Raw genomic sequence first — 24,434 nt, 5'->3', positions numbered from 1 at the left:
TTTTTATTTTTCCTAACAAACCCCATCGCTGCAGTGTAACTCGCTATTTTTGTTCAGTCACACCTGAGAAAGAGCATTTTTTGGAGTGTCTTTTTTTTTATCTCGAGGATTCAATATGTGGCATCTTAAAATACTGGATATTGCAGAATGAATCGTTTCCACACTTCCCCTTATAACGTCTAAATTATCGTTCTGGGACTCCAAGTGAGTCTTGATTGCGTTTAGCGGCTAATATCCTCCATTCTCACCTCTGTTGTCCTTTGCCATCCTCATTTGTAATCTAGTTGGCACAGCCAGCGCTATTGGTCACGGCGGTTTAATTGTGACATTAGGAGGCGACTCGGTTCTTGAGGGATCCACAAATGTCGTCCGCAAATACGCCGTGAAAGTCACATAGCCTGGGCTGCGAGGAGATAAACACTCCGAATACACAGAGCTTGTTAGTCATGGTCCCTAATTACCAAACGGTTCATGTAGGAACGTCCCAATTGTCCAATCTAGTCTGCACAGAAGTGGTGCCAGGGACGCTGTTGGCATGCACAACTATTTGAATTTAAGATCTTTCTGCTAATACTTTTTTTCTCCCGTGATTGATCGAGATTTCTAGCCTCAAACAGTTTTCTGATTATCCGGATCCGTGTCAGCTCAAGGTAATTGCTCGCTCTTGCCGACATCCCGCCAAAAAAATAAATAAATAAACATTGACGGAAACTTAATATTTAACAGTGTTTGGATGTAATCGCCGCGTGAGGCAGAATGTTGAGACCTACATGAGTCAGAAAGTGAATCATATTTTATTACCAAAGTGACAGTGATCCTCCATAATACCCATCATGCACATATCTCTCATAATGTAAGTGATCAAAGATGGCGGGCGTGTAATTGGATATGATTTCATTCATTATGCGATGAGCGGCCGACAAATTGGGCCTTGTCCTCTGCCGGCAGTACGGGTCACAGCAATCAGTCAGTCAGCTTGAAAGAGTCATCCAGACACAATGTGGGATTACGACATCAGTAAACACAGCCGAGTACAGTTACCTCGTAACGTTGAGAGTTCTTTAGGTAAATTTAGCCTCAAACACCGGGAAGAGCTTGTCGACTTTACGGTCATTAAGAACTTCTAGTGCTCACGAGTGTCAACACAGAGCGTTCAGTTTCTCCCACATAATGATCCAACTCAAGTGTGCGACTGTGTAAGCGAGTGCGTACCTGTGTGGATGACTCATAATTGTGTGTTCATGAAACCTTTAACACGAGCTCTCCTGGAGGAGCTCCGCATTAATTATTGCGAGGGGCTGAGTACGAGACACCACCAGATAACATCTGGTGCCGGGTGAGGAAACTGGCAGGGGGAGGTTTCCTGGGTCGAGTGCCCCCTTTTAGAAAAGGTTGAAGCTCAGCTGTGCTGCCGTGTCCTCCACCCTCCTGCTCACCAACTGTTCTTCTGTGGCTTACATGAGTGTGATTATCCCAGTTTTAGCCAAAATTCATGTGGATTTTGAATGCTAAGCCTCTGAAACAGCAACAACCCTCACTGTTTCGCTGTTAAGAAAAATATCAAAGGCAAGAATTACTTTTTTTATTGTCTTATCAAATAAATACGCCTTTGCCAGCAATAACAGAGACACTTTCAGGGGACATTGCCAATAGGACATCATTTTTGGAATGATGTCATATTGCAGGTGGAATAGACTGACTAAAATTAGACGATTTAACGTTTTAATTGAGAAAGACTGTGCTTCACAAAGCTGCTCAAGTGGACATCCGAGCCAGAAGTACTCAGATCTTTTTACTTGAGTTGAGCCAAAAGTAGCAAAAACACAGTGCATAAAAATACAATGCCACACCGGTAGTACATACAGTTTAGATACTAAAAGTGAAAGTGCTTATAATGAAAAGTGATGATTTCTACATTGGAATTATCACTACTGATGCATTAAAGTGTGACGATATGACCAGAGGTGGAATATAACTAAGTGCATTTACTCAACTCCTGTATTTAAGCACAATTTAGAGGTGTACTATGCTTTCTATATTCATACAGGTGACTTAGTTGACCAAAGTATGCTAACAGGTAACTAGTTAACTTCCCCCAGGGATCAATATAGTCTTATATTAATCTATAATTAGCCTGCACAATATATTTGTAGGGTACATTTTACGATATTAATCTGAATCTGAAAAATTGTAACTAAATTTGTTGTCTTAAGTACAGAAAATGGAAATACTTTTTATATTTTACCACAGTATAGTACCAAAGATTGAAGAGCTGTCCCTGAGCAGGTGCGGATCCTCCGAAAAGAAGATGATTCAGTATTTATGCTTCCCTTTGAATTCATGCTGCACATGGACTCTCACATCATCAGGCTGACACACTGTCATGCAATGGTGCCACTGTGTGGAAGAAAGCTGCACATACACGACCGGCAGTGTCTTTACATACTGATGCATGTATTAAATAAAGTATAAAATCAATGTTAGTCACACTCATTCACTTCAAACACAGACTGTAAATAATGAACCAACTTTAATAAACACATTTATTGTGATACATCATAAATTAATAAGAAAAAATAAGAAAAATCTCCTGTTGACAAATGACATGTGAGTTTAAGTAGTTCCAGGTCAGCTCATGTAAATGTAACCTCATTAATCATGATTTAATTTGATGCTGCATTCATTAAAGCATGTGTCATTTTAAACATTTCAACCTTTACCATACTAGAACATTTACTGAATTTCATTTCCTTCTCCTTGTATGTGTCAACAACTTCTTACGCCCTTTTTCCTAGGAACACATAATCCTTATCTGCAGGCGTAAAAAAAATAACTTTCCTGCTGATGTATCCTGATAAGCATAAGTGAAATTCTTCTGAAGTTAGCATGCTAACCAGCTAGCCCTGGCCCAATCTGGATGACTAACCACGCTAATTAGCTCTCAGCAATTAGCTCTTACTCTGGTGATAAACTAACTGGGACATAAACTTGTTCTGAGTACGACTTCAAAAGCAAAGTTTTTTGGTTTAAGGTATCATTATGAACTGGTACAGTGCAATGTTAACTACGAAACGTAATGGCGACAGAATAATGACACGATCAGCGTTAAGACTGGTTCCCCAAAGCTCAATTTCACTTTGCTATTTTGTCTGCCACCGGACATTAAATCTCTCCTGAAAATGAGGGCGTGCAGTGTTCACATCTCCGTTATCAATTAGTTGTCATATGTTGTTGGTCGCTGGTAACTTAACAACACATCAATATGTGAATAACACATAGAATAAACACATTTATTGTGACACATCATAAATTAATAAGAAAATCAAATGTCCTGTCTACAAATAACATGTAATTATTATAAATATTAATTAACTGTAAGTTTAAGTAGTTCCAGGTCAGCTCATGTAACTGTAACCTCATTAATCATCAAATTTAATTTGATGCTGCATTCATTAAAACATGCGTCATATTAAATCATGTCAGTAAAAATAGATTTGTAAAGATCGGTGACCTGGTCGTTCCGAACTCTCGCCACCCTCATGTCCAATTAGCTCCGACTGGCAAAAGTTTGGGTTGTTCCTGAGGGCATGTATGGTTTAGACTGAGTGGAGACTATCTAGGTCAACACGGTGGTTTCTGTTTCTGTTTTCTTCTAAAAAATCTCCCACATTTGCAATTCGAGTGTGTCCCGATTTTCTTCTTTTTTTTTTTTTTTTTACATGCTGGTCTTTACTCTTTAACCTGCGTTTAACAACGAGACAGCACATTGTTTATGACGGGGAAGATAAGAGATGAACAGCGCAGGACTATAAAAAAAAAGGGGGGGGATGACACAAGATATAACATATCATGCCAGCGTGGGTTATTAGTGGGAGGCACTGCCACTCAGACCTGCATGTACTGGACTGCATTTGTTGTGGAAGAAGCAGAAAGGCTCAGAGCGTGCACGTGTAGATATGTGAAGAGGTGGCTTTATCTATTACATTTAGATTGTTTCTTGCGTTTTATTGCCAAAAGTGGAGGTTATATCCTCTTGTGGACTTTTGCCCTCAGACTATCATCATGGCAACCCACTGCCCAGCGCGCGCCGTGCTCACTCTTGTTGGATTTTTCACCTTTTTGATTGCGTTTACACTCAACACTCTGGCGGGATATGGCGCTAACTCAGGTGAATATCTGCCAGGTGAATCAAAAGTCATCATCAGGATGTTTTTTGTGAAGTAAGTGATGGGATAAACTAACCGGCTGTGCTCAACTCAACACAGGTGTCTTCAATCAGGCGACAGAGGATGTGACAAACAAGTACACAACACCCATAACTCCTGCTGAGTGGGCTCTGTTTGTCTGGGACTTCATTTACATCTGGGTCTTTGCCATGTTCATATACCTTTTAGTGGGACTCTGCAGAAGGTAGGCGATTGCTCCATTTTGTCGCACTTTCATACATAATTTACACAAGATGATAATGCTTAATACCTGCATCCCACTGCATAACTGTGTCTTATTTCTTAACGCTTTTATCTCCCTCGTCACATTATCGCACACAAGCGAATCACTCCACCTCGTCCGGAGGCAATTTATTCTTCCTCTGTGCAGTCATTTTCTCCTTTACATGTTGCAGATTGCTCCGACTTAGTGTGATTATTTCCCCACAGGCTCAATTTGTTTGCTGCGGTGTATTTCCCCCCTCCTGAATCTAACAATGTTATCCTTGCCTCCCCGCAGGAGCGCTTACGACTGGCTGTACACCACCCCAGCAGTGCTACCCTATGGATTTCACGTCTCCATCATTGTCAACGTCTGTTTGAATATCGCATGGTTGTTTCTGAATGACAGAGAGTAAGTGTGTGAGTTCAGGTTGGTTGAGCAAACATGGTCCCCCATTTCTGACAACATGATTAACAGCGTTATTTTTCTGATGTCGCCCCTGACAGTTTGGATGTCTGATTTCCCCGTGTGCCTATAGGTTGCTGCTGCCAGGGCTGATAACCTCAGCACTTATGACGATCACCGATTACATGGTCCTATTTTTCTCCTGTCATGGACTGAAGATCTATGGAGCCTGGCTGCACAAATATCAAAACACTGACCTCTGGCTCATCAGAATATTGGTAAAATAGGCCTTTTTTTTCTTTTTTCTGTGTGTGGACTTTGAAATAGACGTTTTTCTTTTAGATCTCCAATTGGCTTCAAAGGGAATGACTTACAAAAAAAGGGGAAGCGAGACTTTGATTTACAGAGAGTGTACGTTAAAGCTTGTAAAACCAGTAATAAATTCATACATTCAGCACACAAAGCACTCTTTGGACTGAAGGGCTACACACAGAAACAAAAAGACAGAAATCCAAGGCTCCCACTCTGAGTTTGAGAAAAGACATTTTACATGGAACTCTTATAAAGACATGGTAAATGTTTTACAAGTGGCCCCCCGCAGGGCACATTTCAACTTTTACCATACGTGAACATTGACTGAATTTCATTTCCTTCTCATTGTGTCAACAACTTCTTACGCCCTTTTTCCTTGGTATACATAATCCTTATCTACAGGCATAAAAAAAACCTTTCCTGTTGATGCATCCTGATAAGCCGCTAACTTCTACTGAAGTTAGCATGCTAACCAGCTAGCCCTGACCCAGTCTGGACTGCAAGATGCACGACAAATCAGGCTCATTAGCTCTCAGCAATTATCTGTTACTCCGGTGATAAACTAACTGGGCCATAAGCTTGTTTTGAGTAAGACTTTAAAAACAAAGTTTTTTGGTTTAAGGTATCATTATGAACTGGTACAGTGCAATGTTAACTACAAAACGTAATGGCGACACGATCAGCGTCAAGACTGGTTCCCCAAACCTCAATTTCACTTTGCTATTTTGTCTGCCACCGGACATTAAATCTCTCCTGAAAATGAGGGCTTGCAGCGCTCACATTTCCGTTATAGATAAGTTGTTGTATGTTGTTGGTAGCTAGAATCAGAAAGGTGCCAAGCTGTCCTTAGAACAATGGCAGCTCAATAAAAAATACTTGGAATCCTTAGGGGGCGGAACTTTTGATTATCTGACTTAGCTCATTAAAGGTGAACTGTACCATTTATTTTTGCTTGGAGGGAGCTTTGTGATTCTTACAAACTGCCTCAAGCAATGTCACAATTACAAAAAAAAATTATTGGGCTGTGGCGTTAGAAATAGGCAGCCTCTGTAGCCAGCTCCTCATCTGTGCTTGAGGCCAGAAGTAGTGATGTGTCAGTCACGAACGAATCAGTTCGAAGGACCGCCGCTACAGACATAACACACCCTAATATTGGCTGTCCGTGCTTGAGTTGCATTGTGGGTAATGTAGGCACCAAGGATGAAGAATGCATGGAAAAACACAGCAGATTTTTCGATTTCTTGTTATTGAGTTTTGACAAAGTTTTTATTTAACCAGGTAGTTTCAAAATCTGAAGGCCACTTTTGCCTTGTCCCAGAGCTGTTTGGCTGATTAGCTACACTTAGCATAAAGACTGGAAACAGATGGAACCAGTTAGCCTGGCTCGGTGCAAACAATAAGAACAACAAACCAACCAGCACCCCGTTACCTCACTAATTAATATATTATATCTAATATGTTCGATTTTTACAGAAAATGAGTGGCATTACCTTTTTTCATGAATTCCAGGCTACTTGTTTCCCCCTCTTCAAGTTTTTATGCCAAGCTAAGCGAGCTGTGTGCGGGCTGCAGCCTCGCATTTTGAGATGATAAACATTTCCTTCATCAGACCCCAACTGAAAAAAGCAAATAAGTGGTTTTCTGAAAATGTCAAACCTTTCCTTTAAAAAGACATGTTATCAGTCGGTAGTATTCCATTTGTTCAGCCCCACTGCGTACTGCTGGCACATTATAAGGTAAAAGAAGCCAGTTATGGTCCCACAGCTGCTGGCTGCTCCATCACCCATATCTAAAGAGTGAGTCCTCGCCAAGATGCTCGGTCCTACTGAATGTGCAGGAGGCCACCGTGGCATGAGATTAGGAGGCTGCCGAGTTAGGCCACAGCGAAGACCTCGGGATCTGGTTTGCAGTCCTTGCACTTGACATTAAGAAGAAGCGACAGATCCTGTATATTAAACTCTATTTTTAATGTAGGAGTAATCTCATATGTGGCCTAAATAGACATCTGTGTCTGTAATCTCTCACGCTTCTTTTACTGTGTTGACCCAGGTGCAAAATGGAGTAGCAGTATATGCAACATGGGGGACTCTCTTCACTCTGCTGAACCTGACGATATACTTACAGCACCTGGCGGAGGTATCTAAATGTGACTGTGCAAAGCTGTCACTGCTGCTGCTGCTGATGAAGTTGTTAGGCTGGTGAGTCCGACTCCCTGCTGCGTTCTGTCGCTTAGCTGCTGGTGTTTTCTTTTATCCCCCCCGAGCGATGTTGCACGAGCAAAGAAACTCCAATCTCCCGTCTCTGTCTTCCTTTGCTCCCAGGTTTCTGTTGGAGAACTTCCACCTCGACAAGCACGTGCGCTACATCGTGACCGTCTACCCCGTGGTGATGCTGTGGATGTCAGGCATCCTGAGCAACTCCAGCTCTCATGGAACTAGTGTTTACATCTTCTCAGGTAGTTTGACGCTGCATTTCCTTCTTCCAATACGATTTTTTTTTAAAAATACTCTGCTAATATTAATCCTCCTTATCCCATCTTCAGCTTGTATCATGGCTATTACCACGTGTCTGTTTGTGGCACGCATCGCCCTGGTCACCTGGAGGCATCGCAAACAACCGCTTTACAACGACACTGGACCCAGTATGTCGCCTGTAGAAATAGCACTGACACAAGGAAAACTTTGTTTATGAACGTGAGCTCGGAGCTTAACTCATCATTTTTGTGTCGTTGTTTGTATGTTTGTTTGTTTTCCGAGTGGAAATCTCAGTCTGTAGATGTGTGAATTGCCACGTGTAACAGAAATACTTGAATTCATGTGTAAATAGTGCAAAAATATGAAAATTAAAATCAAAGAATGTACAGATGATTTCACCATTTAAAGAAAACATGTAAACCTTGCATGTAATTGTATTGTTTGTAACACTTGAATGTTATTTCACTTCAAAAGAAATAAATCACACTGAACAAATGGTGGGTTGGAAATAATTTAAATATCCAGTGTGAAGGATTTTGTGGCAAATCTTACTGGAAAAAAAATGAAAATAAAAAATGCAGCCCACCGCCAAGCAGGTAGGATTACATATTGGTTTGTCTGTTCTGGGATTACTTAAAAACACGGCAACATGGCAGACTCTGAGGAAGACAACCTGAGGTAATGAAAACACAACAATTGTTCATTTCAGGTGATTATATACTGATAAAAACATGATTATGAACATTATATTTAATTTCTGCCCATATATCCTTCTAAATCCCCAAAACACTGGACCTTTAAACAGTGATAAAATAGGATAAATCCATTTACCCAAACATTAAAAAATATTTGAAATAAACATTTATTACACTGGAAAAGTAGCTGGAACTAACTAGCTGGTAAGCTCCCTATACATACATAGAAGTTATACATTCACAAGTGTTACTCCTTCGTTTTCTCCTGATTAATGTTTTCAACCGAAAATATTACATATTGCACCTTTAAACTTTGAATCAGCTGATCAAAAAGTTGCCTCAGTGGTTCAGCACAAGCGTTGCTCTCTGTGCAAGTATGCACAGAGTATGTAAGTAAAAAAAAAACCCTGTTGTTTACAACCGTATCAAACGAGGTTTCCTTATGTCAGGACCAGCGCTCCGGCTCTCTCTCTCTTCCTCATGCACTCTCTCACATTCCTTGTCCTATCATAATTGCGGGGATTACAGGTCCAATCAAAGAGATACCATAAAAATTGTTTCCAGGACATTCATCCAAAGTCCAAAATATGAGCTTGTGGTGACAAATACAGTTTTCGTTCAGTCCTCTGAGCTGCAGTCGGACACTATGGCGAGGTTCCAGATGGCTCCCCAGCCAGGGCAGAACGCTCACCATGTAGTGCTACATGCCGTGAGCATTGGTCTGGCGGTCGTCGCTCAGATGATCTCGAGCATCTTCTTGACTCTGACAAAGGACAGCTTTGTGCCTGATGGTGAGTGTCTCCACATGTACTTAGTGTTTCACATGATCATAAGCGGAGGCTTGTATTAAGATCCTGACAATGTGAGAATCTGATGGTTTGAGGCCGGCTGGTAATTTGCTCATGGTGATGCGTTCTGTGTGAATGTTGACGTCACGTACTGCAGCACAACAATCAGGATGATGATTATTTTTTCTACGTTTACTGTAAAGATATTCTTGCATCTTTGATCGCTGCCTGTTCAGTCGAGAATATTTCAACGTTTGGGAGAAATGATTTGGATTCAAAGCCTCGTCATAGCTACACAAACGTGGATGCCTCACAGTGCACTTCTCTCTGAAAGACCTTTGCCCTGACAGCTGTTTCATGCCTGCTTCACCTGGATTGAGGATATGAAAACACTGACACCTCATAACCATGACTGATAGTCCATTACACAAGATATCTGGTTACAGTGTTTTGGGGGAAGTGACCAAAATCAACATTAGTGTGTCTCTGTTTTTCAATTTCTGATATAGCCTGATGAGTAATAACTCATTTTTTCCCCCTCTTTGCGTTCAGGTCTGTTTCAGACCCCATCCTGGAATGTGTCTGAGACCTTCTCCCTGGAGGTGTCGATGGACTGGTGGTCAGGAGGTTTCTGGATTATGATTGACCTGTGGTCCCTGGGGTGGCTTGTACACGCAACAGTCGGCCTTTTTAATAGGTAAAGACCGCAAGAACAAAGTGCGGTTTACTAAAGAAGTCTCAATCCCTGAGACGTCGGTGCTGTCAGTTTGCTGTGGATAGTGAGGTTTAGTCCAAGAAAACTACCTGCCGAGCTGTCACCTCAGTCAGCTTTACAGCAAAATCTTGATTCATTTTTTTAAGATGAACACTCGACATGATGACAGCACATGCAAATGACAGCATAGTACAAATGTAAACCATAGTTTGCTGTTTCTTTTAACGTAAGGTTTCTTCTTCTTACAAGCGCACACTGACAAAGATGAAGCTCTGGGGTAGATAATAATCACAATAAATATGAAACTTAATTTAACCGCTCGAAACTAAAAAGAAATCACGTTTTTGTTATACAGAATATAAACACAGTGAAGCCGCAAGAAGCATCAACATTTAGGTTTAACATGTCTAATTACATCAGACTCTTAAGGGTTTTAACTTGAAGGTGCTGTATCAGTGTTAAGACTGTTACTGTTCCATCCATTATCGCAGGAACGTCCTCGGCCCCGAATCGTGCAATCCAGAAATCCACCCTCCGGTGTTTTACCTGATGTGGGTCGTCGTTAACATTGCAAGAATGTGCAGCATGTTTCTGTGGCACAGGCGGTAAGTTGTGTTGACACTGCACACAGCTACAGCAACGTATACACTCATACAGAAATAAGCGTGTGCACGAGCATTCAAGGCCGCTCTTTTGTCGTCCACAGCAATTTACTTGCCGCCGTCCAACTCTGGTGGATAACACCCGTGTTCAGCTTCTTCATGCTCTCCATTTCCTACGGCAACCTGCACAAGCATAAAGCCTGGCTAGCCATCAACACCCCGAGAGTGACGACATGGACACGTTACCTGGTGAAGCCCGTCATTGGGGGGGGGGTCACTTAAAATGATTTCATTGAAATAAAAAATACATTTAAAGTTATCGTTGAGTAAATCCTTTTTCACTTGTGGCAGACCCAGAACGGCTTGGCGGTGTTTGCCTGGTGGTCTCTCCTGAATGCTGTGGTCGGTCTAGGAATGGTGCTCAAGTACAGATTTGGTGTGCAGGACCCACTGATCAGCGCCATCGTCCTCGCCATAATCTGCGTGTGTGCTTTAACCTGGTGAGAACAAAAGTACTGGAAGTTTAAAGGACAAATCAAATCATAATTTGATTTTTGTCTTTTGTTTCGTAAAGAACTGTAATGGAAAGAGTGGCCCCACCTTGATTTAATGTACACGTGTTCGCCATTAACTTGTTGTGTATTAGCATGTATTAGTAGCATATTGGCTCTTTATTAGTTATTATAAAGCATTGCTAAAGCTAATGCTAATGTATTTGCTAATACACTACAAGTAGTAGTAAATTAAAGGTGCAATATGTAAGAGATGGCAGATAACAATAAAAAAAAAAAACCTTTTTTACATTATTAGGTCTACATAAGCTACTCTGTCGCGGACATATCGGCAAAAGTTAGCATGCTAACAAGCTAGCTCTGGCCCATTCCGGTCCAAAGCTCCTGTGTGAACGGTGCAGACACCAGTGCTCCTCTATTGCTCCAAGGTGCACAGCTAACAAAGCTACCAACGGCATGCTACAGATAGCAGCAGTTAGCCGTTACTCTGGTGATATGATGACCCCTGTTTGTTTTGTATGAGTTAAACAGCTCAGCAGTTCTTACATATTGCACCTTGACGATACGAGTGTCTTTAAGATATAAGAAAGACTTAATTAAGAGTCACCTGGATACTGTTTACACTTGTTTTGTGTTTTGTTACATAAGAATGGACCATTTTTATTGAGTATTATTGAGATCACAGTTATGAAGAATAAAGCATTAGAAAGCACTTTCTGACAAATGAAGAGCCAATCTGCTACTTTAATGCATGCTGTTAAGACACTCATTAATGGTTAATATGGGGACCTTCATATACAGTGTTTCTGAAAGATAAAGAACTGAATATAAATGTTACTCTCCTCAGGTTCCTCCTACAGACCTTCCTGCTACACAAATACTTGCGCTACACATTCTGCGTCTACGCCATCCTCGTTCTGGGCCTGGGTGCCATGTTCACCAGAAGCTATCGTGTCCACAACATGTCCTCAAACACATCCTTCTGTGGTAAGGTGTCATCTTAATAATGCAGATACAGATTTGGAAATAAAATGTCTCCATTTAATGTGGAACTCCCCCCCCCACCTTCCTCTCTTATCTTTAGGCTGCCTCATGCTCATTATGACCTGCATGAGCGTGGTCCATCTGATCTGTGAATGTATGCGCACGGAGGACTCGGTCATGCCTCTCGCTTTGGAGCCCTACGTGACGTCTTCGGTCTGCGAGACTGTGTGCCAACCGGAAGCCAAGCACAAACCTCAGAAGTGCTGACTTGTGAGAAAGCTTTCAGGCAATTAAACAATAAAATCAACAGTGGGCGTGTCGCGCCAGAGTGATCATTTGCAAGTGTGCACTTTAGATTAATGTCCAAAAGGGGGCAGCATATACTCACTTCACACTGAAATTGTGGCATGATAAACAGAGCACTGTTGGACCAGAGGGTGGCTCAGTGGTTCAGGCTTTTGTAATGAAAATCTCTCTCTATGGAGCACATTCATACTAAAAGTCAAGAGCATCCAAAACGAATATAAAGAATGTCATTCTATGTGACTCGCACTGTTTTTGTGTCGATCACCATCTTTGTTCAAAAATACTTAAACAAAACAAAACAAAAAAATGCATAAATCTAAATAAAAGCTGAACCAAAGTGAGGTTACAGGAAAAATCAGAATAAAAGTTTGTTTGTTTGTTTGATTTAAACTCCAGATGATGAAAGCGAACGATGAACTTTACTCAAAGGTCATCATCGCCATGCAGCACAGTCCCAAAAACATCATGGTATGCAACCGAATAAAAAAAAAAACAGCAAACAGATAAAATAATAATAGTGAAAAAAAAAAATAGATAAGACAAAATGAATTCAAAACCTTTGTACCCTCTCCCTCTACGTCCCCTCGCTGTGTGGGTGACGTGGCACCCCCAAAGATAATCACACATGCTCAAGTTTTTAAGTGCCCTCTTTCTTGATGCGGCTTAAAGGATGGAATATCAAACATGGCCGTTGGCTGAGGGGAAGAGCAGCTCGACCTTTGATGAGGATGGAGGGCTGAATAGAAACTGATCGTCAGATGAAAGCGGCGGGAGGGGTAAAAAAAAAAAAAAAAAAAAAAGACAATAGGAGATACGATGAATGTGTCCTTGGATGGACTCACTCAGCAGGATGGAGGAGTAAATAAAGAAATGAATTGTAACACTGTCTCTTTTTTTTTTTTTTGAAAAACCCTCATTGACTGACATGCAAGAAGAATGTGTCCTTCATCGAATCATCAACTGATTTACAACAAACTACCTGTAGACCACAGTGCTGCTTTTCCTTGGTATTGTGTTATTCGGGTGTTTGCAGATATTAGATGGCCACTCTGTTCCGGCTGAATGTCTGTGAACCTGATCATAAACTCACGTTGGCAATTTAATTTGACCACCTCATTTGGAGAAAATCAGAATGTTATTATCTCCGGCTTCATAACGCAGGGTGATTTGCTTTCAGGGCTGTCGCAGAAAAAAGAGGCAGAGTTAGGAGTGCAGGAGTGGAAAATCACTAATTGCAAATCACAACACTGAAATTCAGCTTTGTGCACCTCTATGAGTCATTCTGCTCAAAGAATCATCAGTTTGGACGGAAATGTGAAGTTTGGAAATGTATGGAAATGTATGTTTTATATAGATGTTGCCGCTCAGTCAGGATTTACAATTTAAGTTTTTTGATCTGAACATTTTCCATCATGAGGAAATCTGTTAGAAAACTTTGTTTAAGATAAAGTTGACATTGTTAGTCGATTAACTGATTGGTTTAGACTGTTACTGAGCTTTATAATCAGTTAACTGTTCAAGTCATTTTTAAGCACAGTAAGTCATTTTTAGGCAATGTAAACATTTTGTTGGCCTTCTATGACAAAAAAACTTATTTTGGGGTTTTAGACTCTTACTGAAATGTATATTAATCGTCTAAGCACAAATTACACAGTTTATCTGGCTCCAGCATTTTAAATGTGAATATCTTGTTTTTCTTGTCCTCCTACGAAGAAAACCAAATATGTTTTTATTACACTGTTATTATACTGTATTTTGAAAGAGTCATTCTTAAGCATAAACAACAAATTTTCACTGGTTCCAGCATTTGAAAATGTGAATATTTGCATGGTAGAAAAAAAAAAAAAGTAAAAATGGTTCCAGCTTCTTAAACATTAATATTGTCTTGTTTTATGATACTAAACTCAATTTTTAGATTTTCGCAAATGTAGCTGGACAAAACAGGGCATTTTAAGGTGTCACCTCAGGCTATGGGAAATTACTGTTTGGGGCACTTTTTCGCATTTTGTGACATTTTATTAAACCACTTTTGAGTAATCAAGGAAATAATTGTTAGTTGGAGCACAAGCTTTAAGAATTTGCGGTCACCACTTTGGAGAACATTACTGTATCAAAAGGGGAGAGGGACGAATCTGACTCAAATTACAGTCAAAATGAGACCTGCATTTTCACACCGAACAACACGAGGCATCAGCTCCTTGGATTGAAATAGTTATGGCTTAATACCACAACGCAGCTGCGAAAAATTCTTTGGCGAGAGCAGATCTAATTTCCTTTAGAGCTTAATTTCAACTATTCCCTTCCTGTCAAAATAGTTTCCTCTAAATACCAACAGGTGCTAAAAGTAATTCAAAGATGTCAGGCGATAATGTGTGTGAAAGGTGGCCACAAAGTCCATTAAAATTGCTTTATGGATGGAACTCATCCTCACACATATTGCTCTGTAGTGTGTTATCACATTTTTTTTTCCCTCCAGAGTACTGAGGCCAAATCCTCCCTGGAGTAAAAACACTGAGGGGGAAAAAAAAAAAAAAAAAAAAAAAAAAAGGGGACAGACGAGAAAGGAAGAAATGGAGGTGTTTTACTGTCTGGCGGGATTGTAATTGTTTCTGTACTCTCCAAAGACCTTTTTTTTCTCTCCCCCCCCATAAAAGAAATAACCTAGATATGCAAATGTGCATTCCCAATTAATTTAATTCACATAATTATGCAGAGAAAAGAGATTGGGATGAAAAAGAAGTCTTACCTAGCGCCAAGTTGTCCTCCCACTCAAGCCCCCTCACTCTGCAGGGTACAGCTAAATTAGCTTAGAATATTGAAGCATGCTCGGCTACACAGATGAGCATCAATTATCTCTGACATTTTAATGAGTGGTCTCCAGCCCTTTTCAGAGTCAACAAACAGTGAGTTGGTGGTAGTAATCTCCTAATACCTACAAGTAGGGTTTTAAATGTGGAGACTAAATGCATAAGCATGACCTTTGCGACCCAATTTTCAGGGCATTTTAATGCTTCAGTATATATTATAGCTTCATGCCTGCGTTTATGTCAGAGCGAAAAATTTCACTGTACTCTTCTGTGAGATTTGTCGATGACTGAAGTCTCCCTGACCACAATTTATTCTTCATCAGCTGCACCGAAGGGCTGTTTAATAAAAAATTAATTTATCGATTCGGTGTTTGTTCAAGCCAGCTGAAATACTACTGAAAAATTTGTGTTTCATTCATGAATTTATTCATATATTAGAATTCTTAATCAAAATTATTTGTCACCAGAATAAATGATTCTTTATTTTCTCCGGTTCACTCGAATACATTTTCTGAGGGAAGCTGTTGTTTGATGTTCTTCTGAATATGGTTGGGGGGTTTTTAAACATGGCTGATGGATAAGAAATTAAAATGATATCCAAATGTCACCCGAGAGTCCCAGTCTGCAGGATTTGTTTATAAATTGATTTTAAATTTGTTTTTAAAAAAGAAAAATTATTAAAAGGATCAAAGTCCTGTGAAAATTTGAGCAGCCGCTAGAAATGAAGAACATGTCAGCCATCTTTGGCTTATGTGACTGTGTTTTATGAAAATAATAGATTAAGCTACTGCATTCTCTCAAAAGTGCACTCTTACAAAAATGGTGTTCATCACTAATTCACTGGCCTCCGTGTCCACGAAGTGCCCTCTTGGATGTGGCTATGGTAGATAAAACATAACAAAGCACCCTTGGGTGCCCTTCCAGTGGAGAAAACAGGATCAAGCGTCACCTATAGGGTGCCCTCCCAATGGAGAAAACCTGATGGCGCCCTTTCCGTACACTTTCTGCATGCTGGTGCCCCACATCTTTTTTATTTTTTCCGCTTCTGCCCCTTGAACATCCGGAGGCGACCAACGCTAAAAATGGTATCTAATAACTCATTAAGCAACTTTAAGCAGGTCAAACTTTAGTTGTGAGAGACCCAACAGTTTGTTATATCTGTTACGTACACTTTAGATACAAATTGTGCTAATTTCTCAGTAGGATTGTGGTTTCAGGAGTCCATTTCATACCACAACACAAGCAATGATACAACCAGTAAGTATACAGCAAGACAGTAATGAACGAGCTTTGAATAAACGCGTCTCTATTGGTATTCACAGTGTCTAACCTGCATTTCAAAAAAGCTGGTAAGGCAACAACAACATGCAGACGGTCGACATATTGGCTCTCGCTGGAAGCAAACAAACTTCAACAATCGTCAGTATTACAACGGTGGCACAGTGATGCCAATTAGCTCGGCAAGACAATTAGAATATATGTAAATGCTTTGAATTAATTAATCCCATGACACAGTTACACTAATTAGCTGGTAATCCCTGACTCCTATTGCTCCATATTTAAGACAAACCCAATCAGTCCAGATATGGGGGACAACACACACCGAAGAGTGAAATGTGTAGGAATAATTATTACTTTAAATTGATGATTTTTTTTTTTTTTTAAACTAGATCTGTCTAATTAGTGTTAGTGCTTTTCTGTCAGTGCACAGGAGCATTGATAGATGTAGTCTTCCAGGAACGCCGGCAAACCAACAAGGAACTTGTTGATGTTAATCAAAAGATATAGATTTTAATTTACACTTGTAATTAAGGGAGTAATAATTATCAGGAACATGGTTCTCTAGTGGTCTGTAAATGACTTTTTAAAAAGATAGAAATATAAATCAGAATCTAGATGTTTTGGGACTAGTCTGAAGAGACGAGCAGCTGACGACTGATGTGAAGGCTCTCATAAATAAACGACAGCTGTTTCTGCATCTGTGATTTTATGCATCAGTTTCTTGTTTTTCACTTTCCTCGCCCGCGCCAATTACTCTTTAAACACACTTGTTGCAATTTTATGTTAATTTCACAGGCTCACAGTCGCTCTGCATTCAATATGACCTGCGTGCACTACGTTTGTCAATCCTGCAACACACGACTGTCAACATATATTACGAAGGCTGTTTGGTTATACTGCCGCCGGTGATCAAAGTCGTCCTGATTCTGAAATGTTCAGAGAGATTTGAAAAATGAACAGACACGGGGTGTTTATGAGGTCCATGTCAACAAGATGCAGAAACAACAGTGCCTGCTGAGGACGGCTTGTGCCTGAAACGATGCCAAATACAAAATAACACGGGGAGCAGGTTTTTTGATTTGATTTTCAGCCTTGTTTCATACTTGATTCTGAAAAATTGAAATGATGTCAAATACAAGGACTCTTCATGCACAACTCAACACTTATTTTCACTTGTTTCGTGTTATGAGAACTAACAGACCTTATATGGCTAGTAACACTGAAGCTGCCTTGGTGACTGAATGCCAGTTTTGAAAGCTAGAACTGTTACCATTTTTGTCTGGCATAAAGCAGCAGAAATAAAGAGTCATCGCCTCCCCACGGTGCCCCTGCATTTGAAAAAATGTCTTCTTGGATTCCTCTACAGTAGATAAAACACGACAAAGTCTGCATTCCATTGGAGAAAACGACTTTCTATTATGACTTTCTGAGTCCACCACTGACCTGAGGGGCAGGTAAAAGGGGAGGGGTATTTCACTGGTCGTGATCTGCAACCTGGATGCCACTAAATCCTACACACGACCTTTCACAAAAAGCCAATTCCTGCCATCACCTCTGTATAGATTTATTTTTTTTTAAAAAATGAGTATGTTTTGGTCACAGGGACCTTTCTCTTGGGAAATGTCAACCTTTTTTAATGATCCTTGTGTGTGTTGGAATCGACTCTTTTTCATTGCGACTGGGTCTTTGGGGAGTTTGATTTTCCTGCACCACAAAAGAGACAATGCGAGCGGTGTGCTTAACGCCTTCTACTCGTGAGCGGCATCATTCCTTTCAACCATCTCCCAGAGAAAAAGCAACACATTTAATTTCTAAAATGTGCAACTATCTAACCATATTGGAGCAGACATTACTGGTATTGTTGAGTGCATGAGCAACATAAACCACAAAAACAGGCACACAGATGCAATTATAACAGTGAATGAAGCTGTCACACAAACACATTACTTTCAGTTGAACTATTTCTCAGATTTATGGCTGAACAACAAGTCTGTAGCATTACCATCTACCACAGACCCAGGCAATGAGCCCTGCAGACAGCCCTTAGAGCAAAAACAAAAACAATAACTTAAAAAATATGAAGCATAATCCATTCAACAAATTACTCTTACAATATTCAAAAAAAAAAATCATGTCTCACCATCAACTAACAGTGTAAAAGCATCGTCATTCAGGTGCCAAACATAAATAGGAGAAAGAAGCTCAGAAAAAAATGCTGCTTGGTAGAGCAAAACAGATTGTCAAGCAATTAGCTTAGAATTAGCATCCAGCTGAGTACATTACTCAAACAGATCCAGTTTAATAGCTAGCTGCATAATGTTTGTCATATACACGCACTGAATAGAACCATCAGCTCGCAGGATGTTAGCATAAGCAGCTAGTACCAAGCCCACGAGGAGAAGCGCCAGGTTTTATAGTGGCCAAGCTATCGGACTATCACCTCTAGCCAGTTCAAAGTGGCGTTTCAGGCAAGGCTGGGCTGGGGTTAGCTGGTTAGCATGCTAACGTCAGTAGACATCTCCACAACCCAACAGGTAGACCTCACTGATAAGAAGCAGAGCACCACACTGGAGTTTTATGTAATGAAAATTTCTGTCATTGAATTTCCCTCCTGAGACGTCATGATCCGACTGTTAGAAAGTTTTATGATGAAAAAGCCTAAGGCCACTCTGATCAATATTTTTATATCAGCAATGGAGTGGAGTGAATATTGGACTTAAATTCTGAGGCTGGACAGAAACATGGCTCTTTTGAGACTTGTTTATAAGCATCTATCACCACATCCATTTTTTAAAAAGTCAGAGTTATTGTTTATTTGGCCTTCAGATGGCCCAAAATAAGTTAATTGACCTTTCTTGTTGCAATACAACCACTGGATGTTGGACATACCCTGTGTACCTCCTACTGATGTTCCCACAGTTGTTAATATAGATGCCTCGTCCATGCTGTTCTGTGTTTATGTGTACCACCAGCGTTTTTCTTGCCACCCATAAATTGTTTTTGAGTGCAGCCAGCCGTTAACTTTATTTATCAAAGCCCGACTACAATCTTTTCTGACTGAACTGACTATTTATTCCAACTGCGAGCCAAGACGCGTTTCCAGTAAACACTCAATATGTTTTAATGTCTTAGCAAATGAATTTTAATGTCAGGGGAAATATTACTACAGCTGGTGGGAAGTGGGCTCTGTTTATGAGCTGAGGAATATGGTAAATAGCACCTCGTATAAGCAAATGTGATTCTGGAAGAGCACTACAAGCTGCGTCAGCGCGTCGCGGTGGTTCGTTTAAGATTCTGCATTATGCCGGATCAAATGAGGATAACAATGAAGGAAGGACAGGGGTGATGAAACTATCGACTTCCAGTCAATTTCCAGGTTGAGAACGTCAGCGCCAGTTCACAAGTTAGACTGAGAAAGACGACAGGCTCGCCTCCTTAAATTGGATGTGTCGGTTCTGACTTCATGTTAAGCACACCAGGAGCCCACATACAGAAAATAGAACAGCTCACGTCATTGTTTGGCATCTGGCAGGAGATCAATTTCAAGTGTATCACTCACTGGACCCAAAAGGTCTGAGGTCTCTGATTGCAGCAAATTACAGATTAAAGGGCCCTTCATACTGTTACACAAGTGCTCCCGATACACCGGCCAGTGTCTGCGACGACATGTGATGTGCGCTGTGTGTGTGTGTTGCGGGGCAGCGAGCTACATAACATCCCCGCACTATTTATTTCTAACAGAGCGAGGAGGTGAGAGGAGGATCAGAGGAAAAAACAGCCAAGGTGCCAGACTCGTGGAAAGGGGGTAAATTCAACATGTCCTGACAGCAAAGTGTACATGCATATGTCTCAGAGACGTTAACAGATTTCATCCGAGGGGCCTCACCGGCTGCAGCAGAGCGAAGATCAGAGTTATTGTAATTCAAAGCCACACGTCCTCATTGTTGCACTTGAAACTGCTAATGTCATTTTAAAGAAATATGAAGCCTCGGCGTGCTTTTACCTTGGCCGGTCCCTAGGAGCAGTAGATGGATGGCTCCTCTCAGAGTTTCCTGGCACATGACCTTGAGTGCTTTATTAATTTCCTTATTTTTTTTAGGGCAATACCTCGGGCTATTCACCTAAAAGACGAGTCTGGGGATCACTTGAGGCATAAGATCTGAAATTAGACAATTTTCCAGTTAAGAAGACTTCAACAGTTCATTAACTATTTCAATTAAAAAATTCTTGTCGAGGAATAATTAAATTAAAACGATCAAATTAGCTTTTGTTTTATCTGTAAGCTACACTTTTCAATTATTCAAGGACAGTAATTATTTAAGGTATTTAGTGACAGGAGGTCTGGTTCACATCCAATCATGTTAGAGCTGTTTCAACATTGAACATGCCAATAAGTGCGCCCGTTTCTCTGCTAGAATTTGCTAAAATGCCAATGCCAAAACCAGCCATTTAAGAGATATTTTAATGAAGGATAATCCTGCGCTGAAGTTGAGATGCTTTGAAAAGTCCTGTCCTCTTAAAGGCATTTAAACCACTTTGACTAAAAGCTGCATTCACGAGGTCGATAACATCATCCAGAACAGTTACGGGGGGATAAATGTTTGGGATTCATGTTGTGACAGACGTCTGTAATGCCTTTTCACCCGGTAAGTCGAGTGATTGAGGGTTCATAATTCATGCAATGACTACTTGCGTTTTGAAATGCATTGCGCTCGACGTGTCATCTCTGGAAAAGGTGTGAATGAGACTGAATGCCTCCTCTCGTCAGAAATGAAAGGAGAGGGCCTGGAAACCGTCCCCTGACTGACGTGCAGTATATGTGTTTATTTAGTCTTGCCTGAGTTTACCAATGTCAGTAGCAACCAGGAGATGAAAATAGCCATTTTCAAGAGGTATTTATCCCCTTGAAACTGATTTTAAACGATAGAAGAAGCGTCTCCTGGTAAGTCAGTCAGTCTTCTTGTGTGAGAAGGCATAAATAAATAAACGCCAGAAGGAAAAGTGTCGACAGCACAGCTTCATATAGCTTTGTTGACAATTCTTCTGATATCACTCTTTGGAGAAACGCAAACAAGAGCCTAATTCTGTCGTTTAGCGACTTGAAATTCTTGTGACATCGTAGGGCCTCGAAAGTCTTTCCAGTCTTGGCAAGTTCATAGCACCACACAGGGGCCAGAGCAATCTATCAAAATGATTGCTGTACAAAAAGGACACCTCTGTCCCCCGCATCATGTGCAACGCCTAAAAACCAGTCAGACGTTTCAGGGGAAGATCACTGAGGGTCGAATGAAAGACTGTGTGTGCGCCCAATAACAGCTTAACAAGGGAAAATAACGAAGATGGAGAGGGGTGTTACTGGGACAAAAAATCACGACCTGCCAATTAAGAAAAAAAAAAAAGGTGTGTGGAAAAAATGTGCTAGTGAGTTTGTTTGAATCCTCATTAGTGGCTGTAACGAAGCAAATGTTGCAGAAGAAAAGGGAGATGGTGACGATACTAACGGACACTTACACAGAACTCAACTGATGTGCCAGAAGAGCATAGTTAGTTAAGACATAGACAAACTCTGAGACTCCTCAGAGAAGATCCCTTTTAAACGTTAAATATTTCACTTTTAATACTCTAAAAGTGGGAACCCAAATTTCTGAAGTAATCGGTTGAGAGAATGGACTGAATTCATAAATGTTTGATATTTGACTAAGAGGATTGAGGTTTTTTTTTTAATCTTGTAAACTGTTGGTCAAATCATTACAGTATGTGTTATAACTGCAGGGATCAGTGCATTCATTGATTAGTCGATCAAATAGAAAATATTGCCAATCAGTTAGGTAACAGACCAACCGTTTCATTCATTAGAAGTCAAACTCAGCCATTTTATTTTACATTCTTTTCCACAAATTACCAAGATGGTTGAACGCTGACGAAACACAGATACCACATGATACCAACGCCGTTACGTTATTGGTTCACAAACCTTGTCTGACAACTTGAACCAACTGTCAGATTCCTCACACAGACATGTACAAAACAATCATTGTGGACTTGATAAACATTTTGATATAATTGTACACAATCATAGTAATGTTTTTAAAAAAATAATAAATGATTTTATTCTGCACCTTTATACCAATATAGGTGGTGTAGATGTGTTATTTCTTAAAAAAAAAAAAAAAAAAGATTTGTCCATGCAAAAATGATGAATGATAAATAAACATATACTGTATCATGGCAATAGAGTGGAATATATTTATGCTTCAGCCTCAGTACTTACCACAGGCATGCATCTATCTGAATGACAAAAAGGATATTTTCCTATAGATCCTCTCACTTAAAGGTCACATATTGTATAAACTATGATATGATAATAAGATTTCCATGTCCATGGGGGGAGTCAGGCAGATATCAAAGTATGTCAACATTCTCTAGTATACACACAAACTAAAATTAGGAAACTGAGCAGCTGCATATACTATATATAGAATACACTATATATAGAGTATAGCATAAGCAGGCGAGTAAGTGTGCTGCTGGAGAGAAACTTCTTGCTGCAGTCTTTGGCACACACACTGCACTCGAGTTCACTGTCACATTGAGGCAACCTTGAAGTGTATTTTTCGAGCATCCAGTACAGGTTGGGAGCGTCGTTCGTGTGCAGGTCCCTCTGCTCCCTGTGTACTCCGCCTGCCAGCAGACTGTCAAAGAGGACCTCCACACCTCCATCTCCACAGTTTATTGACTTGCTTCTACTTTTCCTTCATCTCCTGGGCCGGCGCTGCTTGCATCAGCACATCACAGCCTAACACCTTGCCTGTCTGAACCTTCTCCTGCCTCGCCAGCTACTGACACACGCCGGCGCTGTAATTAGGTGTGGGTGGTGCAGCGCGGATTGATATCATTGACTTTCAGGGACAAATGAGCCCGACAGTATCAACATTGTGAGCAAACATTTGTAAGTCAAGTTCGGGCTCAGTTGAGCCCTTTATCTTCTGAGGCACATTTCACCCATCACATTATTTATGATTGCTGGAGGAAGTTTGTTTTTTTGGGGGGGATGAATCCCAATAAAAAGTCAGGAAAATGAAACCTCACATGGGTTCACCTACTGTAGAAGATACTTTGTGAGATGAATAAATATGAAAGTGTGTAAAAACACTGATTGGAGCCCACAAACAGCTGAACATCCCAATTACCTCAGGAAGTGTGGAGCTCTTCCTTAATTATATTCTACACAAATTAGTCAATTAACTCTGTTAAACACCCAATTAATCATGAAGCCACTTCAACGAGGCAGTTTATCATGTACAACACATTTACACATACTCGAACGTAACCTTGTGGGGCCCACAGAGCAAACACAGGGGGCACTGACATGAAATCCCATCCCTCTATGGTTCACGTTCAATCTCTTATCGCACGATTACTGCAGGGCCAGACACACAGGCACACCTCCGGATTTATGTGGCAGGTTTACCAGCAAAGTCCCCGATCCAACACCCCGTGACATTTTTCTCTCTGGTCGTTTCCCGGGGACGTACAAGTGCTGACAGCATTAAATTCTGGTAGTAATGGGAATAATTGATGACTGGCTATTTATGGGGATGAAACCAGTCTGGCACGACAAGGTCAGGAATGTGATTTACAGTATTGGCCCCATGAGACAAAGAGAAATAAAGTACAATTTTACCTTGAGAAGAGGAAGTGTAATGTTTGTATTGAGCTCGAGCAAGGTGAGTCACAGGTGCTCAAAACAGGACGCAGTGTGATCTTTCCGGAGACACGGAGTTAAATGTTAAGCTTGATTAGTGCTTACGCTTTTTTTCCCCCCTCCTTTTCGCAAAAACAACTCCGCACTGCATGACACGAGCCCTCCCGGTGTTTACATGCAAGCCTGCTGCAGTGTATTTTCATCAGCCCCGGAGCCGAAACAGCCAAACAGCTGGAAGTGCAAGTATGTCATCTGTTCTAATAAGGAGCACTTTGCACTGACACTTTAAGCGTGTTGCGTTAATGCTTTCATAACCCTATAATAAGCATGGCATGGTTTCACAAAGCAAGGTTATTCAGCAGTGGCTGCACAAGCAACTGCTTAGCTGACTTGATTATGTGCATCAGCATCACCTGCATG

General features: G+C 40.7%; 2 protein-coding genes across 2 annotated transcripts; both read left to right on the top strand.

Moving 5' to 3' along the window:
• Positions 1–3,871: 3,871 nt before the first annotated feature.
• Positions 3,872–8,117, top strand: LOC119008915. Its single transcript, XM_037079645.1, has 7 exons — positions 3,872–4,168; positions 4,266–4,410; positions 4,726–4,839; positions 4,967–5,111; positions 7,195–7,343; positions 7,467–7,600; positions 7,688–8,117. The coding sequence occupies exons 1-7, from the start codon at positions 4,063–4,065 to the stop codon at positions 7,834–7,836; spliced, it is 942 nt and encodes a 313-aa protein (XP_036935540.1). The 5' UTR covers positions 3,872–4,062; the 3' UTR covers positions 7,837–8,117.
• Positions 8,118–8,919: 802 nt separating this feature from the next.
• On the top strand, positions 8,920–14,093 carry LOC119008913. The gene is made up of 7 exons (XM_037079644.1): positions 8,920–9,105; positions 9,655–9,799; positions 10,309–10,422; positions 10,524–10,668; positions 10,771–10,919; positions 11,779–11,918; positions 12,016–14,093. The coding sequence occupies exons 1-7, from the start codon at positions 8,961–8,963 to the stop codon at positions 12,180–12,182; spliced, it is 1,005 nt and encodes a 334-aa protein (XP_036935539.1). The 5' UTR covers positions 8,920–8,960; the 3' UTR covers positions 12,183–14,093.
• Positions 14,094–24,434: the final 10,341 nt, after the last annotated feature.

The sequence above is a fragment of the Acanthopagrus latus genome, chromosome 19, assembly GCF_904848185.1.
Source record: "Acanthopagrus latus isolate v.2019 chromosome 19, fAcaLat1.1, whole genome shotgun sequence".
NCBI classification, from domain to species: Eukaryota; Metazoa; Chordata; class Actinopteri; order Spariformes; family Sparidae; genus Acanthopagrus; species Acanthopagrus latus.
This window is presented reverse-complemented; position numbering and strand designations above follow the sequence as displayed.

Coding starts and splice junctions, on each gene's coding strand:
- LOC119008915 (XM_037079645.1), top strand. CDS start 4,063: ATGGCAACCCACTGCCCAGCGCGCGCCGTGCTCACTCTTGTTGGATTT. Junction 4,169..4,265: donor GGGATATGGCGCTAACTCAG/GTGAATATCTGC, acceptor AACTCAACACAG/GTGTCTTCAATCAGGCGACA. Junction 5,112..7,194: donor TCTGGCTCATCAGAATATTG/GTAAAATAGGCC, acceptor GTGTTGACCCAG/GTGCAAAATGGAGTAGCAGT.
- LOC119008913 (XM_037079644.1), top strand. CDS start 8,961: ATGGCGAGGTTCCAGATGGCTCCCCAGCCAGGGCAGAACGCTCACCAT. Junction 10,423..10,523: donor ATGTTTCTGTGGCACAGGCG/GTAAGTTGTGTT, acceptor TGTCGTCCACAG/CAATTTACTTGCCGCCGTCC. Junction 10,920..11,778: donor TGCGTGTGTGCTTTAACCTG/GTGAGAACAAAA, acceptor TACTCTCCTCAG/GTTCCTCCTACAGACCTTCC.